The 26,604-nt window shown below is 44.0% G+C and overlaps 1 protein-coding gene across 1 annotated transcript in view; it reads left to right on the top strand.

The window, feature by feature from the left end:
• Nucleotides 1–26,604, top strand: part of KIAA1217 (KIAA1217 ortholog) — a 656,634-nt gene that overhangs the window by 529,527 nt on the left and 100,503 nt on the right. Inside the window, exons 7-8 of the mRNA XM_030201398.1 lie at nt 4,798–4,902; nt 5,955–6,004. Of these exons, the coding sequence (XP_030057258.1) occupies nt 4,798–4,902; nt 5,955–6,004 (155 nt within the window). The remainder of the gene's footprint in view (nt 1–4,797; nt 4,903–5,954; nt 6,005–26,604) is intronic.

Raw genomic sequence — 26,604 nt, 5'->3', positions numbered from 1 at the left:
AACTTGTGTTGGGCAGGTGAAGGGGGATGTGCCCTTGTGAGTACTGCTGGGCCATATATGCCCTGTCCATATATGACATCCTCTCAGTATCCTTTTTCCTGCCTCAGTTCAATCCTGCTATGAGTGCTGGTGATATATCTCTGCCCCATCTGCCAAACACATGTATATCAATTTTATGCACGGATGTAGTTTAAACACATCTATTTCTCCACTGAAGAGAGTAAAGAAAGTCACAGCAGGCATTTTTCTGTGTGAAAGAGAGAAAATTACAAAGAGCTGCAGTGGGATTTGAACCATCATCCTCTTGTTCTCTACTGGCTGCTCTTACCATTAGACTATTCATCCATATGGCTGTCTCTGTGGCCATTTTATAATATGGATTATTATTATTAGCATTTGTATAGCGCTACCAGACGCACACAGCGCTGAACACCTGACATAAAGAGACAGTCCCTGCTCAAAAGAGCTTACAATCTAAATAATACAGACAGACAAGACAGTTACGGGTGAGGGAAGTAATGGGTGAGAAGGAAGGAAGGGACAAGGGGAGGGCAATTGAGTATTGGCTAGGATGTTCCTGTGCAGCTTCATTGCTGCTCATGTCACTTGTTTTGCCCGTTCATACTTTGGACATTTCCGTTTGTAAAATAGATGTTCATGCTCGATGGAGCCAGCACTTGGATGTCCTTTTCTCATGTATTTTAGAACAGGCTGTATGTCAACAGATCCTGTTCTAAACTACATGAGAAATGAACGTCCATATACAATGTACTGACTTGGCTGTCCTTATTCTGAGTTGGACGTCTTTTCTAAAATCTGCCTCCACGTCATGTTGCTCCTGTTTCTAGGATTCAGTTTGCTTTCTTCAAGTTTACTTCATTGATTACATTTATGCTTATATCTGATCATTTCACCATTGATCTGTTAACAAAATTGTAAGTTGTATGCTGAGCTGTACCTGTGGTTCACTGCCTTGGGTGACTCTCTTCATAAAGGCGGTCGATAAATCCTAATAAACAAAACAAACCAAGGTACTCCCCTCATTTTGCCCTTCTGCTTTTTGTTTCATATGTGGTGACTGGTGCAATGTGAGTGTTGGTATGTAGCTGTACTCTCTTTTAGGGGCAATGTGTGCCTTTAAATTAATCACATTTGGGTAGGAATGTCTGCGCGTTATATATGTTTACTTTTTTTGATAAATTCCTACCGACACATAAGGAGTTTGATTGCTCACATTGTCCTATATGATGGTACAGCTACACACTAACATTAATGTAGTGTAGACCTGAGGTAGCTCCTGAATAGTAGCCAGGTTTTCTACGTGGATAGGGAGTGGCAGTCCACACCCAAGAAACTCAAGGCCTGGCCTCTGTGGGTTTCCCCTCTCATTCATACAGGAAGGAAGTTATCAACATAGGCTACCATTAAGATGGGTTATTTTACCACTAACTCATGCCATTTTAAGCAATGAGACCTAGTTACTAATAACTAGGGCTAATGGTAAAATAACCTGTCTTAACTGTAGTCCACATTGACTACTTCCCTTCTGCAGCCTTCTAACAACCTGCTTACTCAGTCTAAAACATCAAATGTCTAGTCTGAGGTGCTGTTAAAATAAACAGGAGTTTCCTGCAGGACTTGAGGCATAGGAGCCAACTTTTCAAAATGACTGGGATGCTAAACCCAACAAAAATTGCTAACATATCCTGGTGGTTTTCCTCTTTCAAGGCATCCCAAGCCCCAGGTCCCTGTCGCTTTGAACCCCAAGTAAGGGGAGAAAGAAAAGACCCAGACTCTCTCCTTACGAGGGGTTTTGTACTCAACTCTAGACACTCATCTCCTGGGTAATGTCATTAAAATATAAAATGCCACCTCCCACTGTTACTAATTTTTAGTAGAGCCTGTTGTGCTTCTGAATCTACCACCGGTAAGGGGAATTAGTACCTGCTTACATCACCAGTGGTAAATAAGACATAAAGCAACACTTAGTAAAGTCATGGGATCTCGATGCCACAGGAAGGAAGATAATAGTGGAGATGGTGGCTTTTGCTTTGAGGATGTGAGACTCCAGGTGCCTAGGTTTCTAATACCTCTCCCTTTCACCGCCCTGCCCTTAAGGTTACTGTGGCAGTCTTTTTCCGGTTAAGAAATTCCCTGATATCAAAGGTGTGAGTAAGTGCTCTCAAATCAGTACAACTTCCTTTCTGCAGCTCCTCCCCAACTTCTATCTTCCCACCCTTCCCCAGCTCTCCATTTAAATGTGTCAGAGAGCAGAGTCAGTGTTCAGTAGTCATGTGTAACACATATGTTAACAGCGTGTTAGTAAATTTATTACTTACTCAGTCTTTGTTCAGTGAGATCTGCCTGATGCATCTTTTTTTCATTTAGAGACAATATTGCCTGAACTTTCAGTTATATTAGAACATAAATAATTCTCTCTTGCTTTAAAATGATTGAGTCACTGATTTTTGTCATTTTGTGTGGTCCCACTAAAGAGCTCTGATAATTAAGCATTAGGGATGTGCATTTGTAGGAAATGTTAGGATGTTTCATGTCATTTTTAACCTGAATTGACAGGGAAAATCCCAAAATGTGATTTTCGTTTTCTGTGTTGGCAATAATGCTCTCACTATTGGAGCAAAAAGGACGACATCGCCCCTAACTGGGGAGAAAAATTAATAGTAAACTGTACAGAGCAAAAAAAATTATCAAAAACAACATGGGAAACAACAACAAAAAATCTAATGTAATACATTTCTTGTATACTGTTACATTCCCGGCAATAAGAATCCAGTGCAGTTTACAGCATGTGATCACACAGTTATAACTCATTAATACAATAAAAATGGTCAAAACAGTCAACATTGAAGTTTTGTATGAAAAAATAGGTAATTAATATCAGTTCTAATGTTATTAGGAAGCAAGTTCAATAGAGAATTATGAAACTAGAAAAGATGGTCACAGCTATTTTAAGAAACCGAACCCCCATAAGATGAAACTTTTTGTCCTGTACAACCTTATTAATTATGTGGTTCCTCTGAAAGTGATAGAAGGGTCTCACATCTTCCTGTGAGCAAACTCTCTTGTCACTGAGAGTCAGATAAGAGAGAGAATTTTTCTTATAGTTATTCTTTTCTAGAGGTTACTTAGAAATAGGGCACAACAGAGTTGCATGTGAAATCATTTTACTGGGCTAATGTAATATATTTGTGGCTAGCCTTCAAGTGCTATTTTAAAAATTATTATTGCTTATTATTTGTTTACAGAGTAGCTCAGGCTGAGCTACAAAATATTGAAATACTAAAACATATTTCCAGATGATATAATTGGGGTGGTTGTGCATGTCAGTAACAATCAATTAAATCTAGCACACTTAAACATAGAGCAACTTTCTGAAGCTTAATTGGCTGTCTGCAAATTACCTAGCTCATACCTGGCTTAGAAATACATGTGGGGATGAATAATGTGCATTATTCTAGCAGGTCTGGGGGTGTATTTAGGTGCAGGGAGAGAAATAACGTGTATAAACTGGGGGGTCAATATCCTGCCCGCTTAAACCCTACTCAGCAGGCCGGCACTTAACAGTGCTGCAGAATATCTCCCTGTGACCACTGTGGCACTGTGCTGTCAGGACTGGGGACAGTCTATGGGCGGAGTCAGGGAGGAGCCAGCAGTTATAGGCACATGCTGCTGCTTGCACAAAAGGCAATCCTGTTTTGGCCCACTTAGCTATGCAGGTGCCTGCACTGAATATTGGCCAGTACTGGCATAGCTTCTGACCCAGATATATATGTTAGGTTAGGCTATCTTTGTCTAATATACAGCACTTCACTGACTCGCAGGCCAAAACAGTTTATAATAACAAGTTTTAAAGAAGAAAAGGAACTACAATATTCCACAGGATAGACAACAGTCATCTGGGTTAGATTCAGCCTGTTACATGGAAATACTTTTAAAACAAATAGGAGGAAATATTTTTTCACTCAATGAATAGTTAAGCTCTGGAACTCTTTGCTGGAGGATGTGGTAACAGTGTTTAGCGTATCTGGGTTTAAAAAAGGTTTGGACAAATTCCTGGAGGAAAAGTCCATAGTCTGCTATTGAGACAGACATGGGTAGCAACTGCTTGCCCTCGGATTTGTAGTGTTGCCACAATTTGGGTTTCTACTAGGTACTTGTAACCTGGCTTGGCCACTGTTTGGAAAACAGGATACTGGGCTAGATGGCCATTGATCTGGCCCAGTATGGCTACTCTTATGTTGGCAGTCAACGGTTTTAAAATGGAATATCAAGGGGTACAGTTTCAAATCTACGCACATTTGTTTTATGTGTGAAAGAGTCCAGGCAGATAAAAGAAGTGAAAATCTAAAACATGTTCACAATTGAAGAGCACTTTTCCAAAACTCACTCGGTGCTTTTTTTCTGTCACCTTTGATCTATATGATTAATTTCGTTAATCAAGGCAAAGAATAGTCTACAGTAAATGAATCTTGGCCTTGATGAACAACATTAATTGCATAGCTCAAAACTGATAAAAATGGCCTGAGTGAATTTTTGAAAAGTGCTCTTCAAATTTACCTGTTGAAAACTGGTATAAAGTCCAGTGGTAAATGTATCTAAGAATGCCGCATCTGTGCATGCACCTTTCATATTTCTAATCTAAGAGGTTGGATTTCTGCTAGTCTGAGCACACTACTTGTTATCTTTGTAAAATCGCTAATAGATTACTCAGCTGGAAAAGCAATTCTGGAAGCAAGGGCATCTGGCTGTCATTTGATCTGTTCTCTTGTCTTACAGAGAGAGGATGCAAGCCATGGAGAAGCAGATCGCCAGTTTAACTGGTCTGGTTCAGTCTGCTCTGTTTAAAGGGCCAAATTCAAGCAATCCTAAGGATGTTTCTAGGTAATAACAAAAAAGAAATGTGTGGTGTGGCCTGGTGTCCTGTGTATAGGTGCCAGATTGGAGGGGGAGAAGTAAAATAAACCTGCACATATTTTTAAAGCATGCCTTATTTACACGTACGAGAAACAGTTACAGGTACTGATACATCACGTACTGAAAAAATGTATTAGGCAAAGAATCAGTGTGTCAGCCAAAAAGCATTCTGTCCCTCCAGAGGAGTCCTAAATCTGGGGCCCTTTGCTTCTTATGTATGTGTAACCAGTGCCGTAGCGAGGGCAGCTGACACCCGGGGCGGGTTGCCGCTGTGCACCCCCCCCCCCCCCCGAGCGTGTACTCCCCCCCCCCCCCCCAGCGCGTACTCACATCGGTAAAGCGGCAAAGGATGGGCGGGAGGGCCGATCCGCCCCAGTGCATGTCGCTGGGAGCTGCGTCGGCTCTGCTGGTTCCCTGCTCTCTCTGCCCCGGAACAGGAAGTATCCTGTTCCAGGGCAGAGGGAGCGAGGGAACCAGCGGAGCCGACACTCCCCAGCGGCGTGCACCTGGGGCGGACCACCCCCCCTTCCTACGCCACTGTGTGTAACATTTCTGTAAGCAGCTTTGGAAGCTGGAATTCAGCATGGAAAATTACCTCTTTCATGCTTACCTGAATATTCTGTTCTTACAGCAGCAGGTCAGACAGTGTGAAATCTGCATTGTAAATTGAGCAACAGCAGTAACAAATATTATGAGTGTGATAACCTTGATTAACCATGTCCGAGTCACACCCTCGTGTCAAGCACATGGTACTCCATGTGAATTCATGGATGTTTTCAATGACAGAGTATGCTTTATCATTGCTTGTTTTCACATCATTCCTTTCCAGGTTCAAAGCCTGAATTAATACCTAGTTGTGCAACATCCTATAAAAATACTACCTGTTTATAGTTGCTCAAAAATGAAAGGCCCCATTTATTAAGAACATTTATAATAAATAAAAAATTATATATATTAAGTGATAAAAAAACACCTTGCTGTTTGGAAGAACATGTTTGACCTTTGTTTTCTGTTCGCAGTGAGAAACTAAAAGCTGCAGCAAATATGACTGCCAGTAGTGAGAGTGGAGGTAAGATTTTTTTGTTGTTGTTGAAAAAGCACGTTAACTTTACGATAATGTAAACTTATTTTCAGCCACTAACTGCCTGATATTCAGCCAACATGGTTGGTGCATTATTTTAATGCCAGCTACGACTGCCAAAACAAATACAGATATTCAGCACCGGACTTGGATTTTATTTTATTTATTTTTATTTTATTGCATTTGTATCCCACATTTTCCCACCTATTTGCAGGCTCAATGTGGCTTACAGAGTCCTGTTATGGCATTGTCATTCCAGGATGTCAAATACAATTAGTGATGTAGAAAGAATAAGTAGGGAAAAAGAGAGTATTTAGGGTGAGTGTATAAGATGGACTGTCGTATTGGGTGGGTTGGAGAAGTGGTTTAGTAAGGTTATGGGTTCTCTTTGTAGGCCTTGTTGAAGAGATTCTGGCTGCCATTGAATATATGGATAGAGCGGCAAGCCCGTATAGCGGTCCGTTAACTGGATAGCTATCCAGTTAAAGTTGGAGTAGTCTTATATTATCTGGTTAGTGCTGCTCAATATCCCCATATAGCTACAGCTAAATGAACTATCCAGATGGCTGCTGCAGTTATCCAAATATTTCTTTTTGAATACTGGGCCCTGTTAGTCCACGAAAATTGAGCCACTGCCCCATAACACCAATCCAGTTTTAAAAATAACTCATGGATATCCTTGCAAGTGTGCATGTGTGTGGAATAAGGGTAGATTGTGAATACAGACTTTTCATGTAGTATATCACAGAGTAGAAGATATTAACAAAATATGGAGGATACTATTCAAAGATAATTAGCTGAGTGACTATAGAGTTAGCCAGCAAAATCCCACAGGGTGAAATTATAATCCAATGAGAACATCATGACAGACTGATGATCCATCGAGCCCAGCATCCTGTTTCCATCAGTGGCCAATCCAATGAATAGGAAGTACCTGACAGATGCTAATGAGGGAAGTTTATTTCTTGTTGTGCACTCTCAGAAGCAAGGAATTGCTACTTCTGAGTGTTTAATGGTTGTGTTAATGGACCCACCCTCAAGAATCTTGCCCAAAATGTTTTAAGATCTAACAGTTTTTATTAAGGATCACATTAACCATACAACAAACTACTGACCAGTAATACTAAACAAAGTCCATAGTCTGTGATATAAGTAGGGTGCAGTGAAAAAACAGTGAACAAAGCACCATACAGTATAAGACAGAAGAAACTGATGATTCCAATTTTGTGAACATGCTACTACCTCCTAACCCCTAACCTTCATCCTTTGAAAATACAACGAAGATGGAATGTTGTCTGGACTCTTTTTACTCCAGGCCAACTATTTAGATAAGCATATCTAATAATCCCTTAAATTTGGCCTGAATACAACCAGTAGGTGTCACCCATACAAAGACAGACTCCCTGTCCACAAACATTGCCTCAGCAACATCCCCTGTCCTAGCCAACCTGGAGTGCAGAAAACTGGGTCTTGGAATCAAACCAGAGACCTTCCACTTGACAGTATGCAGAACTGCCAGTGAAGCTGCAGACAACCCACACCTTCAAATAATTCTAATGGATGAGTAGATACAGAGCAGGTGGATTCTGTCTCCAACTGCTTGGAAAGGAGGCATATAAAGCCTAACCCAGCTTAGTCAGTGATTCTTTGGGATAGTCAGAGAGGTAGGATTTTGTGTGTGTGTGTGTGTGTGTGTATGGGTTTCCCCTGCAAGTTGAAAGTGTAGATCTGGTTCTCCGTGACATACTAAAAAGGTTAGGGATGCAGTTGGATGGCAAGTTGTAAGTAGCTCTCCAGATGTCTTTGGTTGTCCAGGCTTCCTTATGTGGATGCACCAGATACAGCAATTGAGGCCTTATGTATCTTCTAAATATCTTGTGCTGGTGACCCATGAACTTGTAATGAGTCTCTTCGACTATTGAAGTGAATTTGAATTTAGCTCACAGCTTTTTCTGTCGTATCTTGTGGTGCATTACATTCAGGAACAGTAGATATTTCCCTTTCACAGAGGACTAACAATCTAAGTTTCTCCCTGAGGCAATAGAGGGTTAATTGACTTGCCCAAGATCACAATCATAGTAGATGACAGCAGAGAAAGACCTGTACAGTCCATCCAGTCTGCCCAACAAGATAAACTCATATGTGCTACTTTATGTGTATTACCTGACCTTGATTTGTATCTGCCATTTTCAGGGCACAGACTGTAGAAGTCTGCCCAGCACTAGCCCCGCCTCCCAACCACTAGCCCCGCCTCCCACCACCGGCTCTGCCACCCAATCTCTGTTAAGCTTCTGAGGATCCACTCCTTCTGAACAGGATTCCTTTATGTTTATCCCACACATTTTTGAATTCCGTTACTGTTTTCATCACCACCACCTCTCGCAGGAGGGCATTCCAAGCGCAGCCAATAGCATTTCAACCAGTCTTCTCTGTTTCTCAGCCTGCTAACCATTAGGTAGGGCAGTGTAAACATAGGCATCGGAACAGGGAGAGCCATGGGTGCCTTGGAATTCCCAAAATTTTTCATCTCTCCCTCCCTCCATGCCTCCCCTCCCCTTGCAAAGGGATTCCTTTCTTACCTCCTGTCCCAGGTTGGTGACACTATAAATGACAGAACTGCAGAAACATCATGACAAGCTCCAAGGCCTGCCAGCTTTTGTCCCCTCCCAGACAGGATGTTTGGAGGGGATGGCAGGTCTTGAGCATGCGCAGGCGCTCAAGACCGCATGTCTGTTCTGCTGATTGTAGTGTCAGGAAAGGAGGTAAGGAAAGAAACATGTCATGGGGAGGGAGAGGTGGAAAGAAAGAGAAAGTTCCTTGTCATCAAGCAGATGAAGCCATTACGTATGGGTTGTGTCCATCAACCAGCAGGGGGAGATAGAGAGCACTCAACTTTTCACAGTGCCTCATGGCCAGCCAGCTCCACTGCCTCTTCAGTATTCTCTATCTCCCCAGCCGCTTCGGCGAGCATCGGAGAAAGATTGGACACTAAAGGCCGTTTTTCTTGTGGCCATTACTTCGGCAAGACGGGTGTCAGAGCTCCAGGCGCTGTCCTGTAGAGACCCATTTCTGCAATTCTCAGAGTCCGGGGTCACGGTTCGGACTGTGCCTTCCTTCATGCCTAAGGTGGTTTCACCTAAACCAGCCTATTTTCTTGCCCTCCTTTGATAAGGAGGAGTTTCCAGAATCTTTTGGGCAGTTGCACTTGTTGGATGTGCGCAGGACTCTGCTGCAGTATCTGCGAGTTACTATCTCTTTCAGGATCTATGATCGTCTGTTTGTTTTGCTATCAGGTCCTCGCAGAGGGTCTCCAGCGTCTAAAGCCACTATTGCCCGCTGGCTCAAAGAAACTATCTTTTCAGCTTATCTGCTTGCCGGCCGGTCTCCGCCTGTAGCCTTTAAGGCGCATTCTACCAGAGTGATTTCTTCCTCTTGGGCTGAAACTGGAGCACTCTCGTGTCAAGAGATATACAGTGCAGCAACATGGGCTTCTAAGCTCTCTTTTGCCCGACATTACAAGCTGGATGTGGCTGCTAGGAGGGATGCGCATTTTGGAGCACAAGTGCTAACGCATGGTGTGACCTGTTCCCACCCTATATAGGGATTGCTTTGTTACATCCCATACGTAATGGCTTCATCTGCTTGATGACAAGGAAGGGAAAATTAGGTTCTTACCTTGGTAATTTTCTTTCTTTTAGTCATAGCAGATGAAGCCATGAGCCCTCCCTGTATGATTGTCTGTATGCTGTGAATCTGTTTCAGGTTCTGTTCTTGTTTCCTGAAGTTCCTTCCTTGGGAGAAAGTTGGAAAACAGTCTTCAGGATTCATGTTCACTTATAGGAGGATGAGTCCATTCCCTCCAGTTTATGTTTTGGAGGATGAGTTTATTCCCTCCAGGAGGTTGCATGTATCCCCTCCAGTTATACAATAAGGAAGATGAGTTTATTCCCTCCAGGAGGATGTGTTCATTCCCTCCTTTTGAGGTCATGCCCTTGTTAAGGGGCCATCGTTCGCTGTGAGGAAAGTTCATGTTATTCCCATTGCGGTTTGCCATACTGCTTTGGAAGCTTCAAATACTGAAGAGGCAGTGGAGCTGGCTGGCCATGAGGTGCTGTGAAAAGTTGAGTGCTCTCTATCTCCCCCTGCTGGTTGATGGACACAACCCATACGTAATGGCTTCATCTGCTATGACTAAAGGAAAGAAAATTACCAAGGTAAGAACCTAATTTTCCCATACTGGACATCACGGGGTGGGAGAGGAGAGATGCTGGAAATCGGTGAGAGGGGAGATAGAAGGAGAGAGAGATGACACCTTGGAGGAGAGGAGGCGGGGGGAGGGGAGAGATACTGGACATCACTACTACTATTTAGCATTTCTACAGTGCTACAAAGCGTACGCAGCGCTGCACAAACATAGAAAGTCCCTGCTCAAAGAGCTTACAATCTAGTAGACAAAAAATAAAGCAAACAAATCAATGAATGTGTAGAGGAAAGAGGAGAGGAGGGTAGGTGGAGGCGAGTGGATACAAGTGGTTACATCACAGGGGGTTGAGCAGTAGGGAAGGAGAGAAATGCTGGATACCATGGGGCAAGGTCTATGGAATGATAGGAAAGGGAAGGGTGTTGCTGGGTTGGGGCAGAGCTGAGGGAGGGGTGAGGATGGGGCAGAGCTTGCCCCCCACCCCAACAAAAAGACATTCCGCTACCCCTGAGTATACAGTAGATGCACAGCTCCAGAAGAAGCTCTGGTGTACAGCCACTGGTTACAAGACATTGCAAGAATGGGAACTTGGATGGGAAGTTCTATTAAAAGAAGAAAAAAAGTCTGCTTAAATTTATTATTTCTATAAGTTTTGATTTTTTTGCAGTCGAGCAGGTAAACAGTCTAGCTCCATGTCTGAACCTTACAGTAGATAGAGCAGCTGTCACTATTTTCCTTTAGTTTGCAGTGTTGCATAACATGTTTTTCTGTATGTTTAAAAGGGAAGGAGAGATTTAAAATTCTTCATTGTCAAGTGGAGGGGCAGCCTCACATTTTATACTAGATGCACAAATCTCTTTTGCCAGTAGACTGTCCCCATGCAGTGCCCTAATGATGAAGACAAGTCACTTCTCTGTTCTTCAACCATCCGCTACTATAAAATAAACCTGATTCCTGGCCTTACCGAAATTTTTAAAAATATTAAGCTGGTGTAGATTTTTTAATTAAGTACTTCAATTAAATTGTTTACTAAAGTAACATAGTAACATAGTAGATGACGGCAGAAAAAGACCTGCACGGTCCATCCAGTCTGCCCAACAAGATAAACTCACATGTGCTACTTTTTGTGTATACCTTACCTTGATTTGTACCTGTCCTTTTCAGGGCACAGACCGTATAAGTCTGCCCAGCACTATCCCCGCTTCCCAACCACCAGCCCCGCCTCCCACCACTGGTTCTGGCACAGACCGTATAAGTCTGCCCAGCACTATCCCCACCTCCCAACCACCAGTCTCGCCTCCCGCCACTGGCTCTGCCACCCAATCTCGGCTATGCTCCTTAGGATCCATTCCTTCTGAACAGGATTCCTTTATGTTTATCCCACGCATGTTTGAATTCCGTTACTGTTTTCGTTTCCACCATCTCCCGCGGGAGGGCATTCCAAGCATCCACTACTCTCTCCGTGAAAAAATACTTCCTGACATTTTTCTTGAGTCTGTGATGGGAAGAGCACTTCCTGCATATGTACATAGACAGACAAGAGGAAGGTCTGCCCACCATGGAGCCAGTATTAAGTGGGAAAAAATCTGCTTAGAATTTAACATATTATCTACATAATTGTAAGAGGATTTTTGGTATTAAATTGGGCCACTGAATATGTAGTGACAAACTTAAAATGATAGCGCTGAACATCAGCAGTATACAGATAACTTTTAGCTCAGGTTTTCCTCACCCCAGGATGTCACCTGGCAATTCTCCTCCTAAACATTTGGCCAGATATTGAAGTGTCTCGCCAAAAGTTATGTGGCAGGTTGCCCAGAAGTTTCCGTCCAAATAATTTGTGATTGATTCCAAAGTTAACTGTCTAAAATGTGTTGAATATCAACCTGTATGTCTGTAATCCACAAGGTTTCCTGTGTAATTCATTATAGCTATGACTACAGTGCATTCTGGTTAAGTGCATGACCTCAGGTCCAAAGTTCAATGTCATATAAATGGAGTGTGCACATAATTGGCCGTGACCCTTTGTTAACATCCCAGCCAGTGTAGCACTAATTATTTATGAACAGAACAGTAGACAGTTTTCTAATACATCAGTTAGACTAATCAGATATAAATATAGTCAAGCTAGGGCAGCATCATTTATAGGACAGTAGACAATTTCATAAAAATATCCATTAGACTTCTCCACCCTAATTCTATAAACTTACGCATGCAATTTTACGCTTGCCCCCAGATACTATATATGGTACTTTGAGTTGTGTTCGCAGCCTCGGATGTGCATCTAATTTGCGCACACAACTTAATTGAATAATGATAATTGGGCAACAACAAGCAATTATCGGCACTAGGTGGCAATAATTAAAATTTATGCATGTGTCTTTTTAGGTGTATTCTATTAAGATGTGTGTGTAAATTCTAATGCACAGATCTGAAAAGAGGGCATGGCCATGGGAGGGGCAGGTCAGGGGCACTCCTAAAATGTATGAGTGTTATAGAATTAGGGGGGCATTTACACCAGGTTTTATTTGGTGTATATTGTGAAACATAAATTTAGTCGCATTTCCCGGCGCTAAGCACTGTTCTATAAATCACACTTAACTGTAAGAGTGGTTTATAGAATAGCGGTAAGCATGACTTTTTCGGCACCATATTCTAGTCCACAGTGTGCAAGATATAGAATAGTATAAAAGTTATGTGCATAAATTAATTTCTTCAGCTTGGAGAAATTAAGTTATGCAGCTTCAGCCTCCCTCAGCCATCTGTTCTCCAAGCTGAAGAGATGGCTGAGGGAAGATATGGTAGAGTTCTATAAAATATTGAGTAGAGTGGAACAAGTAGAGGTGAATCACTTGTTTACTCTTTCGAAAAATAGTAGGACTAGGGGGCATGCGATAAAGCTACTAAGTAGTACATTTCAAACAAACCAGAGGAAATATTTCTTCACTCAATGTGTAATTAAACTCTGGGATTCATTGCCAGAGAATGTGGTAAAAGCAGTTAGCTTAAAGCAGAGTTTAAAAAAGGTTTGGATAACTTTCTAAAATAAAAGTCCCTAAACCATTATTAAGATGGACTTGGGAAAATCCACTTCTTATTTCTAGGAGAAGCAGCATAACATCAGTTTTACTGTTCTGGGATCTTGCCAGGTACTTGTGAACTGGATTGGTCACTGTTGGAAACAGGATACTGGGCTTGATGGATCTTTGGTCTGTCCCAGTATGGCAACGCTTATGCTCTTAATAATTAGCTGCTAATTGGCATTAACCAATACTCATTGTTAATTGGTTCTAATTAGCAGTTACGCATGCCACTGCCCATAGTTGAGATTCCATAAATTGTGCATGTAAAATCCATAGCATGCAACTCCAAAGGGGGCATGGACATCGGGACTGGGTAGGGGAGAGTTAAGGGCGTGCCTAGCACTTACATGTGCAGGTTACAGAATACCAGTGCTTTTTTTGTGCCGGTATGCAACGGTACGCCGTACCGGCACCTTTTTCTCCTCCTCCCCTCCCCTCCCCTCCCATTACTTCCAGCGATTCTCCGCCTCTCTCCTGCCCTCCCATCGACGTGCAGCGATTTTTCCGTCCCTCCCCTGCCCTCACCTCTCTCATATCCAGCAATTCTTCGTCCCCCAGTGTCCTCCTTCACTGCTTGCCAGCCAGTCGGACTCAGAAGCGAACGGTGCAGGCAGCGATTGGCTGGCAGCGTCGTAGCTTCCCTCTGCAAGTCCCGCCTATGCGTAAACAGGAAGTTGTAGGCGGGACTTGCAAAGAGAAGCTACGACGCTGCCAGCCAATCGCTGCCTGCACCGTTTGCTTCTGAGTCCGACGCTGGCTGGCAGGCAGTGAAGGAGGACGCAGGGGGACGAAGAATCGCTGGATATGGGAGAGGTGAGGGCAGGGGAGGGACGGAAAAATCGCTGCACGTCGATGGGAGGGCAGGGGAGAGGCGGAGAATCGCTGGAAATAATGGGAGGGAAGGGCAGGGGAGAGAGAATTGCTGGAAATCAATGGGATGGGAGGGAAGGGCAGGGGAGAGAGAATTGCTGGACATGGGATGGGAGGGAAGGGCAGGGGAGATAGAATTGCTGGACATGGGATGGGAAGGAAGGGCAGGGGAGAGAGAATTGCTGGACATGGGAAGGGCAGGGGAGAGAGAATTGCTGGACATGGGAGGGAAGGACAAGAGAGAGAATTGCTGGACATGGGAGGGAAGGGCAGGGGAGAGAGAATTGCTGGACATGGGATGGGAGGGAAGGGCAGGGGAGAGAGAATTGCTGGACATGGGATGGGAGGGCAGGGATGAGATAATTGCTGGACATGGAGGGGAGGGCAGGGAAGATAGAATTGCTGGACATGGAAGGGAGAGAGGAGAATCGCTGGACGGGGAGGGGAGGACAGGGAAGAGAGAATTGCTGGACATGGAGGGGAGAGAGGAGAATCGCTGGACGGGGAGGACAGGGAAGAGAGAATTGCTGGACATGGATGAGAGGGGAGAGAGGAGAAATGCTAGAAATGGATGGAGAGGAGAGCAGGAGATAGAAGAGAATTGCTGGACATGGATGGATGGAGGAGTTGGGTAGGAGAGAGGAGAATGCTGACTTGGATGGAGGAGAGGGGAGAGAGAATTATTGCTTTATATGGATACAGAGGAGGGAAGAGAGATGAGAAATGCTGGACATGGATGGAGGGGAAGAGAGAGGAGAAGTGCTGGACATGAATGGAGGGGAGGAAAGAAAAAAGAAGATGCGCATGGATGGAGATGAGGGAAAGGGAAGAGGAGAAAAACTGCACATGGATGGAGAAAATAGGCAAAAGCTGGATCCATGTTATACCTCCTCCAGTCAATTCCATGGAGGAGGACCCAGCTTTTACTTATGGATGCAGGGCAACAAAAGAAGAAGAAAGGAGGAAAGTAAAGAAATAAATGGAAAGGAAGCCCTGGAAACGGAGTTAAGAGAACAGATAGAGAGCAGCAGAATCAGAGACTGGGACCAATATGGATAGAAAAACAAAGTCACCAGACAACAAAGGTAGAAAAAAATAATTTTATTTTCATTTTAGTGTTTGGAATTTGTCTTATTTTGCACTGGGTATACTGGAGCTGTAACAGCTTACAGAAATTATTTATAATGAAAAAAAATCACATTATTTTTTTCTCCTATACTAGTATAATATTTTCATTGATGTCTGTTTATATGCGCTATGGCTGGTATAAGGGGTGTGGCTAATGTGGGTGTGGCTATAATAGGGGTGGTGCCATGTGTGGTGACCCTGCCCACAATGAGTACCGGCACCTTTTTTTCTACAAAAAAAGCACTGCAGAATACTATCAAGTTAATATGTGTAACTGTCAGCAGTTAGGTGTAAGCATTTACTTCACCATCTTAAGTGCTTGCACTTAAAGTTGTGCGCATAACTGATGACTTACACTAGTATTCTATAACGTTAATTGCTGATACAGAATTTGTGCTTAGCACACGTCATCCCGGTGTCTAACTTTAAGCGACCTTTTGAGAATTACTCCTATTATACATAAATGTAGTCAAACCACTCAAAGTATGTTAAATGGTAGAAATCAGAAATAGTTTTCTGTACAGTGTTCTATTTGTGTTGTCAAGCAGGTCACAAAAACGTTTATAGATCTTACACCCATTACCTTCCAAATAAGTCTGCACAGTGTTTAAACTGTGAATCTAATGCTGCAGCACTCATAATGGGGCTTATCATATCCCACTTGTTACCTACTTCCTACATCACCAGTTCATCATCTGAGCATCCAGCACCTTTGGCTGCTGACTACAGTTCAGCACAAAGGTCAGCAGCTGTATGAAGGTCATTATCAAGTACCATGTAGTGATTAATTAATTTGGTTGTCACTCCAACTGGGAAATCAATAGCATCATTAAGTTCTTTCAAAAAGGTAGCCCACCTGTAGGAGTTTTCAATCATACTTTAGGTAACATGACACCAGTCACCTTCTGCATGTGTAGTGAGTCCAGCAGTATTAGCTTACAAGCCATTTCAGCTGCTCATTTGATCATGTTCACATCATTGTCCATTGTGCCCATCAGATGGCACAGCACGAGCACTTTATTATGCTTCTTGAACTTGGCTATGATATCCTGATCCATGAGCTGAACCAGAGAAGTTGTGTTGGGTGGTAAGAACACAAGCTTAGCATTTGGTAGTCTAACATCATTGCTGTGTGCTACGCAGCTGTTGTACAACATCAGACTTTTATACTTCTGCCTTTGCATCAAGTTATCCAACCCCTTTAGCCACTGAAGCCAAATCTCTTGTGTCATTCAAGCATTTTGGTTTGCTTCAAATGCCATGAAAACCATTTTCATATTCTTGAGCCAACATGTCTGCTTTTCCCAACTATGTTTCACTTCCATCCATGTTGCCCACCATTTCCACTGAGTAGAACATGCTATCAAAGTTGAAAATTACACTGCTGTAATTATGGCATGCCCATTCCAGTGTGCCCTTGCTTCTGCTCCTGGGCCCAGCCATTCAATCCCTTTGGCTCTCTAAGGATCATGCTGTTTAGATGCACAGACAATTGTTCAATTGCTCAGTCTACCCCATTTCCTTTCATTGATGTGTTGCAGCCACTTAATCACTCTTAACTCTCAAAGAAAGGTTGAGGAATGAGCCAGAACAGTGCTGCCCTCCCCCACTGAATGTCAACTTTGTGAAACCCAGATACTACCTGGTCTAGCCAGTTTTACATCACAGAGCTGGGAGTCAATGAGGGAGAGTGGCGCAATCCTGCCTCACTCCTCAACCTTTTTTGAGTACCAGAGGAGAATTGGCAGTGACGCTGGCATACCAATGAAAGGACACCAGATATGCTATGCATTGAATGATCGAGGGTACACCTAAATGGAGTGCTGTTGCCAGCTGGACCAGTCCTGTTTATGCATGGAAGTGAAGCATGTGGTTAAAGCTGGTGTTCTAAACTGAAGTTGTTGCTCATTAAAATTGATGCTAGAAAAATGGAATTAGCGCCCTGTGGTGCAGATAGAGTATGTGCTTATCCGACATGCACAGAAGAGGCGTGGTCTGTACTACAGTTAGTATTGTGGTAATACAATAAGAAAGATTAAATTGTCAGGAGTTAAGGAATGGTCTACTGGGTTGAGAACCAAGGGTCCAAATCCCACTGATGCTCCGTGTGTTATTAAGCAAGTCACTTAAGGGACCTTGTACTAAGCTGCTGTAAAATGTGACCTGTGCTAGTTTGAGTGTGTGAAATTGGCATGCACTGGTCATTTTATTTACCATTGTGGGTAAAAAGGCCTTTTTTAATGGGACAGTAAATGGCTGTGGGTTAATATTAAAAGCAGCGTGTGGCTATTTGCTGCCTGAGCCCTTACCACTACATATTTACTTGGCGGTAAGGGCTGATGCGCTACTCGTGCGGTAATCAGGCAACTCACAACAATGTGGCCGCATTGCCGATTACCACTGGGAAAACCCCCCCCCCCCCCAGCGGTAGTGTCGACTTGACGCACGCTACCCAAGTGTTAGCCCTACCGCGGCGTAGTAAAAGGGCCCCTTATCTCTCCATTGTGTCCGGTACAGATTGTAAGTCCTCTGAGGACAGGGAAATACCCAGTGCACCTGAACATAACTCACCCTGAGGTATTACTGGAAAAACCGTAAGCTAAATCCGAATGAATAATAACTGGTCACTTTATTTTTAACCATCTTGTAGTTGTGTGATATACTATGAAGAGTGATGCAGCAGTTAGATATTGGGATATCCACAGAAAATTTGGGGTTGTTTGTTTAGGTTGTTTCACACATTTTCTTTAATTTAAAAAAGCATTTAACATGCATTAGAACATTATATAGATTAAGGACTAAGGGCCCTGTTTACTAAGGTGCACTAGCCTTTTTAGCGCTCGCTAATGCTAACTCCCCACCGACTGGATCCAGACGGTCGGACTTGAACCCTCACTGGGCTGGAGGATTGGACCGGATGCGCCACACCCGAGTCTGATCAGAGCTGGGGATCGAGACATGCGGCTGCGCTAACCTTTCCGGGCTCGGAATCGGGGAGGAGATGGACCGGCACCCCCTCTCTTCAGCTCTCTAGCTGAGGTCCTCCAGTCCCGAAGCGGATCGGAGTCGGAAGGGGTTTGGCGTGGTGCCGGCGGGGCGCTCCGGTTTCCCAGCGGCCTCCCCAACACCTAACAGGGGCTCTCTCCTGTCTGCCCTCGGGATTGCCTCCTTTGACCTCCCGCATCCAGGAGCCATGGGCAGCACCTCGCAGTGCCCACGTGAGCTCTGGGCCTCGGAGGAGCAGCGCCGGTCAGAGGGCGGTGGGTGACGAACTGTGTGAAAGGTACTGGCTAGAGAGCGGATAGCTACGGGCAGTGGCGTAGGAAGGGGGGCGGTGGGGCGGTCCGCTCCGGGTGCACACCGCTGGGGGGGTGTCGGCTCCGCTGGTTCCCTGCTCTCCCTGCCCCAGAACAGGTTACTTCCTGTTCTGGGGCAGAGAGAGCAGGGAACCAGCGGAGCCGACGCAGCTCCCAATGACGACGTGCATTCGGGGCGGAGCGCCAGTGGTAAGAATACGCTCTGGGGGGGGGGGTGCGCCATGCTGCACCCAGCGGGGGGGGGGGGCGCAGCGGCGACCCGCCCCGGGCGTCACCCACCCTCGCTATGCCACTGGCGACGGGCAACCAAGCATGCTGCACCCACTGCCCTCCTGCAGCAACAAGAGACGACCGGCCCTCTCCATACCAGGGTCCACACGACCGCGAGATCCCGGAGTGACCCAGGCTGTTGCCTTTTCCTCTTCCCAGCTCCTGCCCACCCATAAACGCCGTGCCGGAGCTGCAAACCCTCCGTGACCTGACAGCGCACCTGAGCCCGAGTATATGGAAGGACATTCCTGGAAAGACGCACAAAGGACGTAAAAACATGTACCGGAATATGTCTAAACAATTTCCTACCTCCAACCATTGTTACAGCTCTCAGAGTCACGGAGACTGTGCGTCCTGGAGCAACACCTCCAATTCACCTGACTGTGAGTAAATTATCTGTATCTATTTATAAAAAAAAGCCAAACAAAAAGACCCAAGTCCAACCACGTACGCTATCGAACACGGCATACCAAGAGCCCAAATTGAACTAATACCAAAATGAATACCAACAAATTACTCCTAGCAATTTACTCCTTATCACTGATCCATCTAACACTAACTACCCCACTCGTAGAATGTAACACCATCCCCATACTACATAATCACCAAAGACTGATTAGATACACTCCACTTCATCAAACTGACAACAACCAAAACAAAGGAAAAACACCAACATGCGGACAACCACAATAACAAAGAAACGACAACTAACAAAAATCCACACAACACCAAACACAAACGACCCACACCAAAAAATTCAAATGGACTACATCAACGCCAGATCCGTAGTAAACAAAACAACAATAGTAACAGATTGGATCACGTCAGAAAACCTTGATCTACTTTTCATCACTGAAACCTGGATCCATGATCTAAAGGACCCCAAAATCCTAGATCTCTGCCCTCCAGGATGTAAAATCGCTCACTGGACCAGAAAGGAAAAGAGAGGCAGAGGCATAGCATTAATCTATCGATCCCAGTTTACCATCAAAACCACTGTCGAGTCCATAAAACCCCAACTTGAAATTGCCTCAATCAGAATCCACAACAAAACCCTGCTTGATCACCTGAATTGTGTCTTGTTTTATAGATCACCAGGAAATTGGAACGAAGGCCAGACAATCTTCTGTAGGTAAATCACAAATGATGCTTATAGGAAAACAACTCCCAACAGTCTCATCTGCACCCAGATTCCCATACAGAATTATTTGCAAGCAAAATACTCTGTTCTCTGTCTAGGGAAGGAGGGAACGTGGATTGACACCAAGCCAATACTTCCGATAGAGAGAAACGAAACTGAAGAAGCCAGCTGATATATATATTAGAATTTATTATAGATAATATGATATACAAAATAGACCACTCTGTAGCAAAGCTTAGCTAAATACAAAAATAACTTGCTGGTAAAAGAATTACAAAAAGATATTGTCACTAACTAAACACTCTGATTCTTACTGGTTACTAGGTAAATTACACAACCTGATTTGTAATACTGAAACTATGTTGAGGTAAATACGGTTATTAGCAGCAATCTCCTGACCACGGGTTATGACTCTAACCAGCCTTTGCTTAGGTAAACACCAATCACTAATTTCCGGCTATAAGAAGTAAATCACTGTTTATCTCACCAGGCTGTTTCTCGGCAGTCTCTCAGATGAGGTTGCACAGGTTCCTTCTCAGACTCGAGCTGTCTCTCCCAGCGAGTCTTAGTCTCAGAAGTAGGATAGGGTCTCTGCAGCAAGCAGGGTCACTCCGTCTGGGTAAAGCTGAACCAACTGGTACTTTCTCTAGATAGGCAGTTCACAAGGTTGTGGACCACATCAGGTCTCACTCGTCCTCTTGCCAGCTCCAACTTCTTCTATGGATTCCGACTAACTAACTTCCTTCTTCCCGCTTTCTTAGCCCCTTTTCCTCAGGTGACCAGCGTGGACCAATCCTGATCTTGTCCATCTCATTCCATGAGCAAGAAACGGCCGTTGTTCATGACCATGAAACTGTTACTTCTTGGTATGCATTTCTGCTTCTCACCCAGCTTGTTGGAGCCATGTCTCACTCCCTTTTCAGCTTCTCAGGGAGATAAAGGGGGGTTGGTTGCCCACAGCATGTCCTTGGATGTTCCATGACTGCCAGTGATTTTCCACAAGCAGAAAGCTGAATTTGCTGTCTCACTGATGCAGGTCATATAGGTTGCAGAGTCCATCTTGATGTATTAGGATTATACAGGCTAAGACCAGCAAGGTGAGATACACAGGGAAATATCCCTACACTTCACTGACTTCATTTCAAACACATCTGCAACCAACGCCAATATACTAATATTAGGAGACATTAACCTCCACCTAGAAAACCCAAACTCCACAAACACACGAGAATGTAAGGAATTCCTCCATCTCAAATGGCCTCAAATGCAAGCAACTCATGTCAAAGGGCATGCACTCGACCTCATCTCACACAAACTGTCAACAGACTAGAACCTAATAATAACAGATATCAAATGGTCAGAAACACCATGGACTGATCACTACAAACTAAACCTATCCCTAAAATGGCGGGAGAAGGGCTCAAACCGCACACAAGAACACACAACCTACAGCACCAGAGGCCAAATAGACCCAAAAACATTCTGGCTACAGATATACAATAACGAATGGACAGCACAAACGGACTCCACACACTATCTCTCAGAATGGGATAAAAGATGCAGAAGTATACTAGATGAAATAGCACCCTTACGAACAAGAACCTCAAGTAGAAATAACGCTATACCATGGTTCAACGATGAACAGAAAACATTAAAAACACAATCCAGGAAACTCGAACAAGCATGGAAAAAAATAAAAGATGAACACGCACTCAATGCATGGAAACAGATAAAAAGAAAATACAAATACGCAGTAAGAAAAACCAAAAGGACATACTATAAAATTAAAATAGGGCCTGATCACAAAGGCACGAAGAAATTATACCAACTTGTAACAAACTACTAGACACTACGGCGGCCACTACAACCAATACAGATATGTCATCTGCAGACAAACTTGCTAAATATTTCAATGAAAAAATTACAAACCTTCGCAACAGGCTACCTCAGGACAATACTGATATTGAGAACTTCATCAATAATCTGGTCCCAACCCCCGGATAATAACCAGCTAACCAAACTTGGTCAAACTTCACTCTTCTCACCGTCGAAACAGTCACCCAGGCGATCAAAAGGTTCTCTAACACCCACTGTAAATTGGATACCTGCCCCAGCTACCTAATAAAATCTGCCCCTGACCACTTCATAACTGACCTCACATCCCATCTAAACTGCATGCTTCAACAAGGTCTCTTCCCCAAGGAAAACAGCAACATATTACTCACCCCAATACCAAAAGACACCAAGAAAAATATAAACAAAATCATCAAGTACCGGCCAGTAGCATCTATCCCACTGGTAATCAAATTGATGGAAAGCATGGTAACCAAGCAACTTACTGACTATCTAAACAAATATTACATGAATCACAATCAGGATTTCGCCCCCTCCATAGCACTGAAATAGTACTACATAAGTAATGCTACACTGGGAAAAGACCAAGGGTCCATCGAGCCCAGCATCCTGTCCACAACAGCTGCCAATCCAGGCCAAGGGCACCTGGCAAGCTTCCAGACGTTCAAATATTTGAAAGGTATAAATCCGCAAACGCACCTTTTCCGGAGATGGGAAGGCGGTAGAACGAGAGGACATGAAATGAGATTGAAGGGGGGCAGACTCAGGAAAGATGTCAGGAAGTATTTTTTCACGGAGAGGGTGGTGGACGCTTGGAATGCCCTCCCGCGGGAGGTGGTGGATATGAAAACGGTAACGGAGTTCAAACATGCGTGGGATATGCATAAAGGAATCCTGTGCAGAAGGAATGGATCCTCAGAAGCTTAGCTGAAATTGGGTGGCGGAGCAGTTGGGGGGAAGAGGGGGTGGTGGTTGGGAGGCGAGGATAGGGGAGGGCAGACTTATACGGTCTGTACCAGAGCCGGTGATGGGAGGCGGGACTGGTGGTTGGGAGGCGAGAAATACTGCTGGGCAGACTTATATGGTCTGTGCCCTGAAAAGGACAGGTACAAATTCAAGGTAAGGTATACACATATGAGTTTGTCATGGGCAGACTGGATGGACCATGCAGGTCTTTATCTGCTGTCATCTACTATGTTACTATGAGGCTCATTTTCAAAGCACTTAGCCTCCCAAAGTTCCATAGAAACCTATGGAACTTAGCCTCCCAAAGTGCTTTGAAAATATGCCTCTATGTTTCCCAAACGTACAAACATTCTATACATGTTATTCCTGGAATTGTGGATTTTTCCCAAGCCCATTTAGTAGTGGTTTATGGACTTGTCCTTTTGGAAACAGTCTAACCCCTTTTTAAACTCTGCCAAGCTAACCGCCTTCACCACGTTCTCCGGCAACGAATTCCAGAGTTTAATTATGCATTGGGTGAAGAAAACCTTTCTCCGATTTGTTTTAAATTTACTACACTGTAGTTTCATTGCATGCCCCCTAGTCCTTGTATTTTTAGAAAGCGTGAACAGACGCTTCACATCCACCTGTTCCACTCCACTCATTATTTTACATACTTCTATCATGTCTCCCCTCAGCCGTCTCTTCTCCAAGCTGAAAAGCCCTAGCCTCCTTAGTCTTTCTTCATAGGGAAGTCGTCCCATCCCCGCTATCATTTTAGTCGCCCTTCGCTGCACCTTTTCCAATTCTACTATATCTTAGCGAAATTCAAGCAAGAAATAGCAACAGGTAAAAGCATACTCCTCCAGTTCGACATGTCCAGTGCATTCGACATGGTAAACCATAATATACTACTAAGACTCCTAGAATACTTCGGGATCGGAGGAAATATACTTAGTTGAATCAAGGGTTTCCTAACCACTAAAATTCAAACATATCATCACCGTGGAAAGCAGACTGCGGAGTACCTCAAGGATCACCACTATCATCGATCCTCTTCAACCTAATGATGACCCCACTAGCCAAGTCCTTATCCGACCAAGGTCTTAACCCTTTCACCTATGCGGACGATGTCACAATATACATTCCTTACAATCATGATCCGACAGAAATCACCAGCAAAATTAAGCTCGGCTTGAACATCATGGACTCATGGGCAAATGCATTTCAACTAAAACTCAATACAGCTAAAACACACTGTCTCATCCTCTCATCCCAATACAATGTGAACAACCCAATAAACACCCCAGATTACACCCTCCCCATCTCAGACAGCCTGAAACTCCTCGGCGCTACAATTGACCGCAACCTAACACTAGAGAGCCACATGAAATCCACAACTAAGAAAATGTTCCACTGATTGTGGAAACTCAAACGCTTGAAACCATTGTTCCCGAGGGAAACATTTCGGAACCTGATACAATCAATGGTACTAAGCCACCTAGATTACTGCAATGGAATTTATGCGGGATGCAAAGAACAACTCATAAAGAAACTTCAGACTGCTCAAAACACGGCAGCCAGGCTTATATTTGGAAAAACGCGATTTGAAAGCTCCAAGCCCCTCCGTGAAAAATTGCACTGGCTCCCAATCAAAGAACGTACTGCTTTCAAAATCTGCACCCTGGTTCATAAGATTATCTACAGCGAGGCCCCGGGATACATGACAGTCCTCATCGACCTACCAATCAGAAATACAACTGGATCAACACGAACATATCTAAACCTCCACTACCCAAGCTGCAAAGCCTCAAATACAAATCAACTTATGCATCCAGCTTTTCCTATATAAGCACACAACTATGGAACGCACTACCAAAAGCCGTGAAAACAACCTATAACCACCTAAACTTCTGGAAATCACTAAAAACCTACTTGTTCAAAAAGGCATACCCTACCGACCCTACTTAAATACTTGAACCCTGAAACACTACGAAACCAAAGAACGTAATGGATATAACTTAACTCTTCCTCTATATGATTTCCTAATATGTTTGTTCCACATGAACCTTATTCTACCATAACATCACTGTGTAACTCTTTATACCAGAATTGGCGAACGCTTTTACGGTACTATGTAAGCCACAATAGGTGAGAAAATGTGGGATACAAATGCAACAAATAAAATAAATAAATAAACTCTCCCTCCTCTTCTAGTCAGCACTGCCCACAGGATGCACCAGGCAGGGCAGGGCCACCACCATTTTGTAGTCAGAGCTGGCTGGAAGAGGAGGGAGTGTTGCTCCCTCCTCCAACAAGAGGTACAGGGGGGGCAATTTAGCACTAAACCAGCAGGTAGGGGGGTTGTGTCGGCAGCGCACTTGGGCCACAAGGTATATTTTTTGGGTGTGGAGGGGTTAGGGGGCGTAGGGTTAAGGTGCTATTCTTCCTCTACAATCAGAGCGCTGTTCTCTGATCATAGGGGCAGAATACAAGAAGAGCTTATTTAAATCTAATTTAAATGAGCTCTGTGTTATTGCTTCACTTGGGCGCTTTGAGCCCAATGATCATGGTGACGCAAATAAATGCGGTCGCTAGTCCGGCACTAGTGGCTTCTAGTGCCCGCATTTACCTTTGATCATCGGGCCATCAGAGATAGATACCACAGTGCTGTACCTCACTTTACTGAAGTTCACTGCTTTGAAGTAGTCTTTCTGTTTTGAGATTGTACAGCATTGAATAAACACTGTGATGCTCCACACTCTTCCTTTATAATGTATCTGTGGTCCCTTTAAATAATAATCTAGTTAGGGACAGAGGGTTTCCTAGGTTCTGGTGCAAATCTCTTCCCTTATGGTTTTTTAAATTTGATATACTGCCTTTCCCGAAAGGCATCACAAGGTACTGTACATAATAAAGGAATGGAAAAAAGAACACAAATTAAAATAGGAAAGACACATGGTCTCTCAGAGAACCAGTTCCACACGAATCTTTCCTAACAGCAATAATCTGATACCTTAGTACCTCCTCCAGTAATCCAGCTCATGAGTAGGGTTTCTCTATCTCCTTGTCCCTTCAGTTTGAAGGCCAAGCTGCTGCTCTACTCCTCAGTTAAACAGCAGGCAAAGAGGTGGGTAAAACCTCTGTCCTTCACATTGACTTCACACTGGACACAAACTTAAAAGAGTCAAGGGAGTCTTCCCACAAGACTCAAACTAAAGTGGGCCCAGGACTGAGCTTCACACGCACCAAATTCCACCACACCACATACTCTCTGAGGGGTCTCTGGCTTCTGTAATGACAGACAATACCATTGCAGCCATCCCAGAAGGGTGATGCCATAGTCAGATGGTGTACTCCACCTCTCTAGTCTGACCTGATATGGTCCTGAATGACTCTGGGCTAGTGAGGGCCCTGCATGGATCCTTACGTTTATACAGATACATTTGGGCAGGACATAGAGTTTTCTAAGCAAAAGTAATCCATTAGCTGGCACAAAGTTATTTTAGAAAAAAACATTTATGCAGTAAGGGGTCATTTTACAAAGCCGTGGCATAAAATGACTTGCGGTAGTGTGGGCACATCTTTTTAGGTGCATTTTGGGCCATTTATTTTTACCATGGCTAGGAAAAAGGCAACTTTTTTTAATGGGCCGGAAAATGGGTCTCTTCTAATACTAAAACAAACACGTGCCTGTTTACTGCCTGAGCCCTTACCGTCACCCATTCACCTAGTGGTAAGGGCTTATGCGCTGTCCACACAGTAACCATGCAGTGTGC

Source organism: Microcaecilia unicolor, chromosome 1 (assembly GCF_901765095.1).
Source record: "Microcaecilia unicolor chromosome 1, aMicUni1.1, whole genome shotgun sequence".
In the NCBI taxonomy this organism is placed as follows: domain Eukaryota; kingdom Metazoa; phylum Chordata; class Amphibia; order Gymnophiona; family Siphonopidae; genus Microcaecilia; species Microcaecilia unicolor.
The sequence above is the reverse complement of the archived record's forward strand: the minus strand, read 5'-3'. Positions and strand labels throughout refer to the sequence as shown.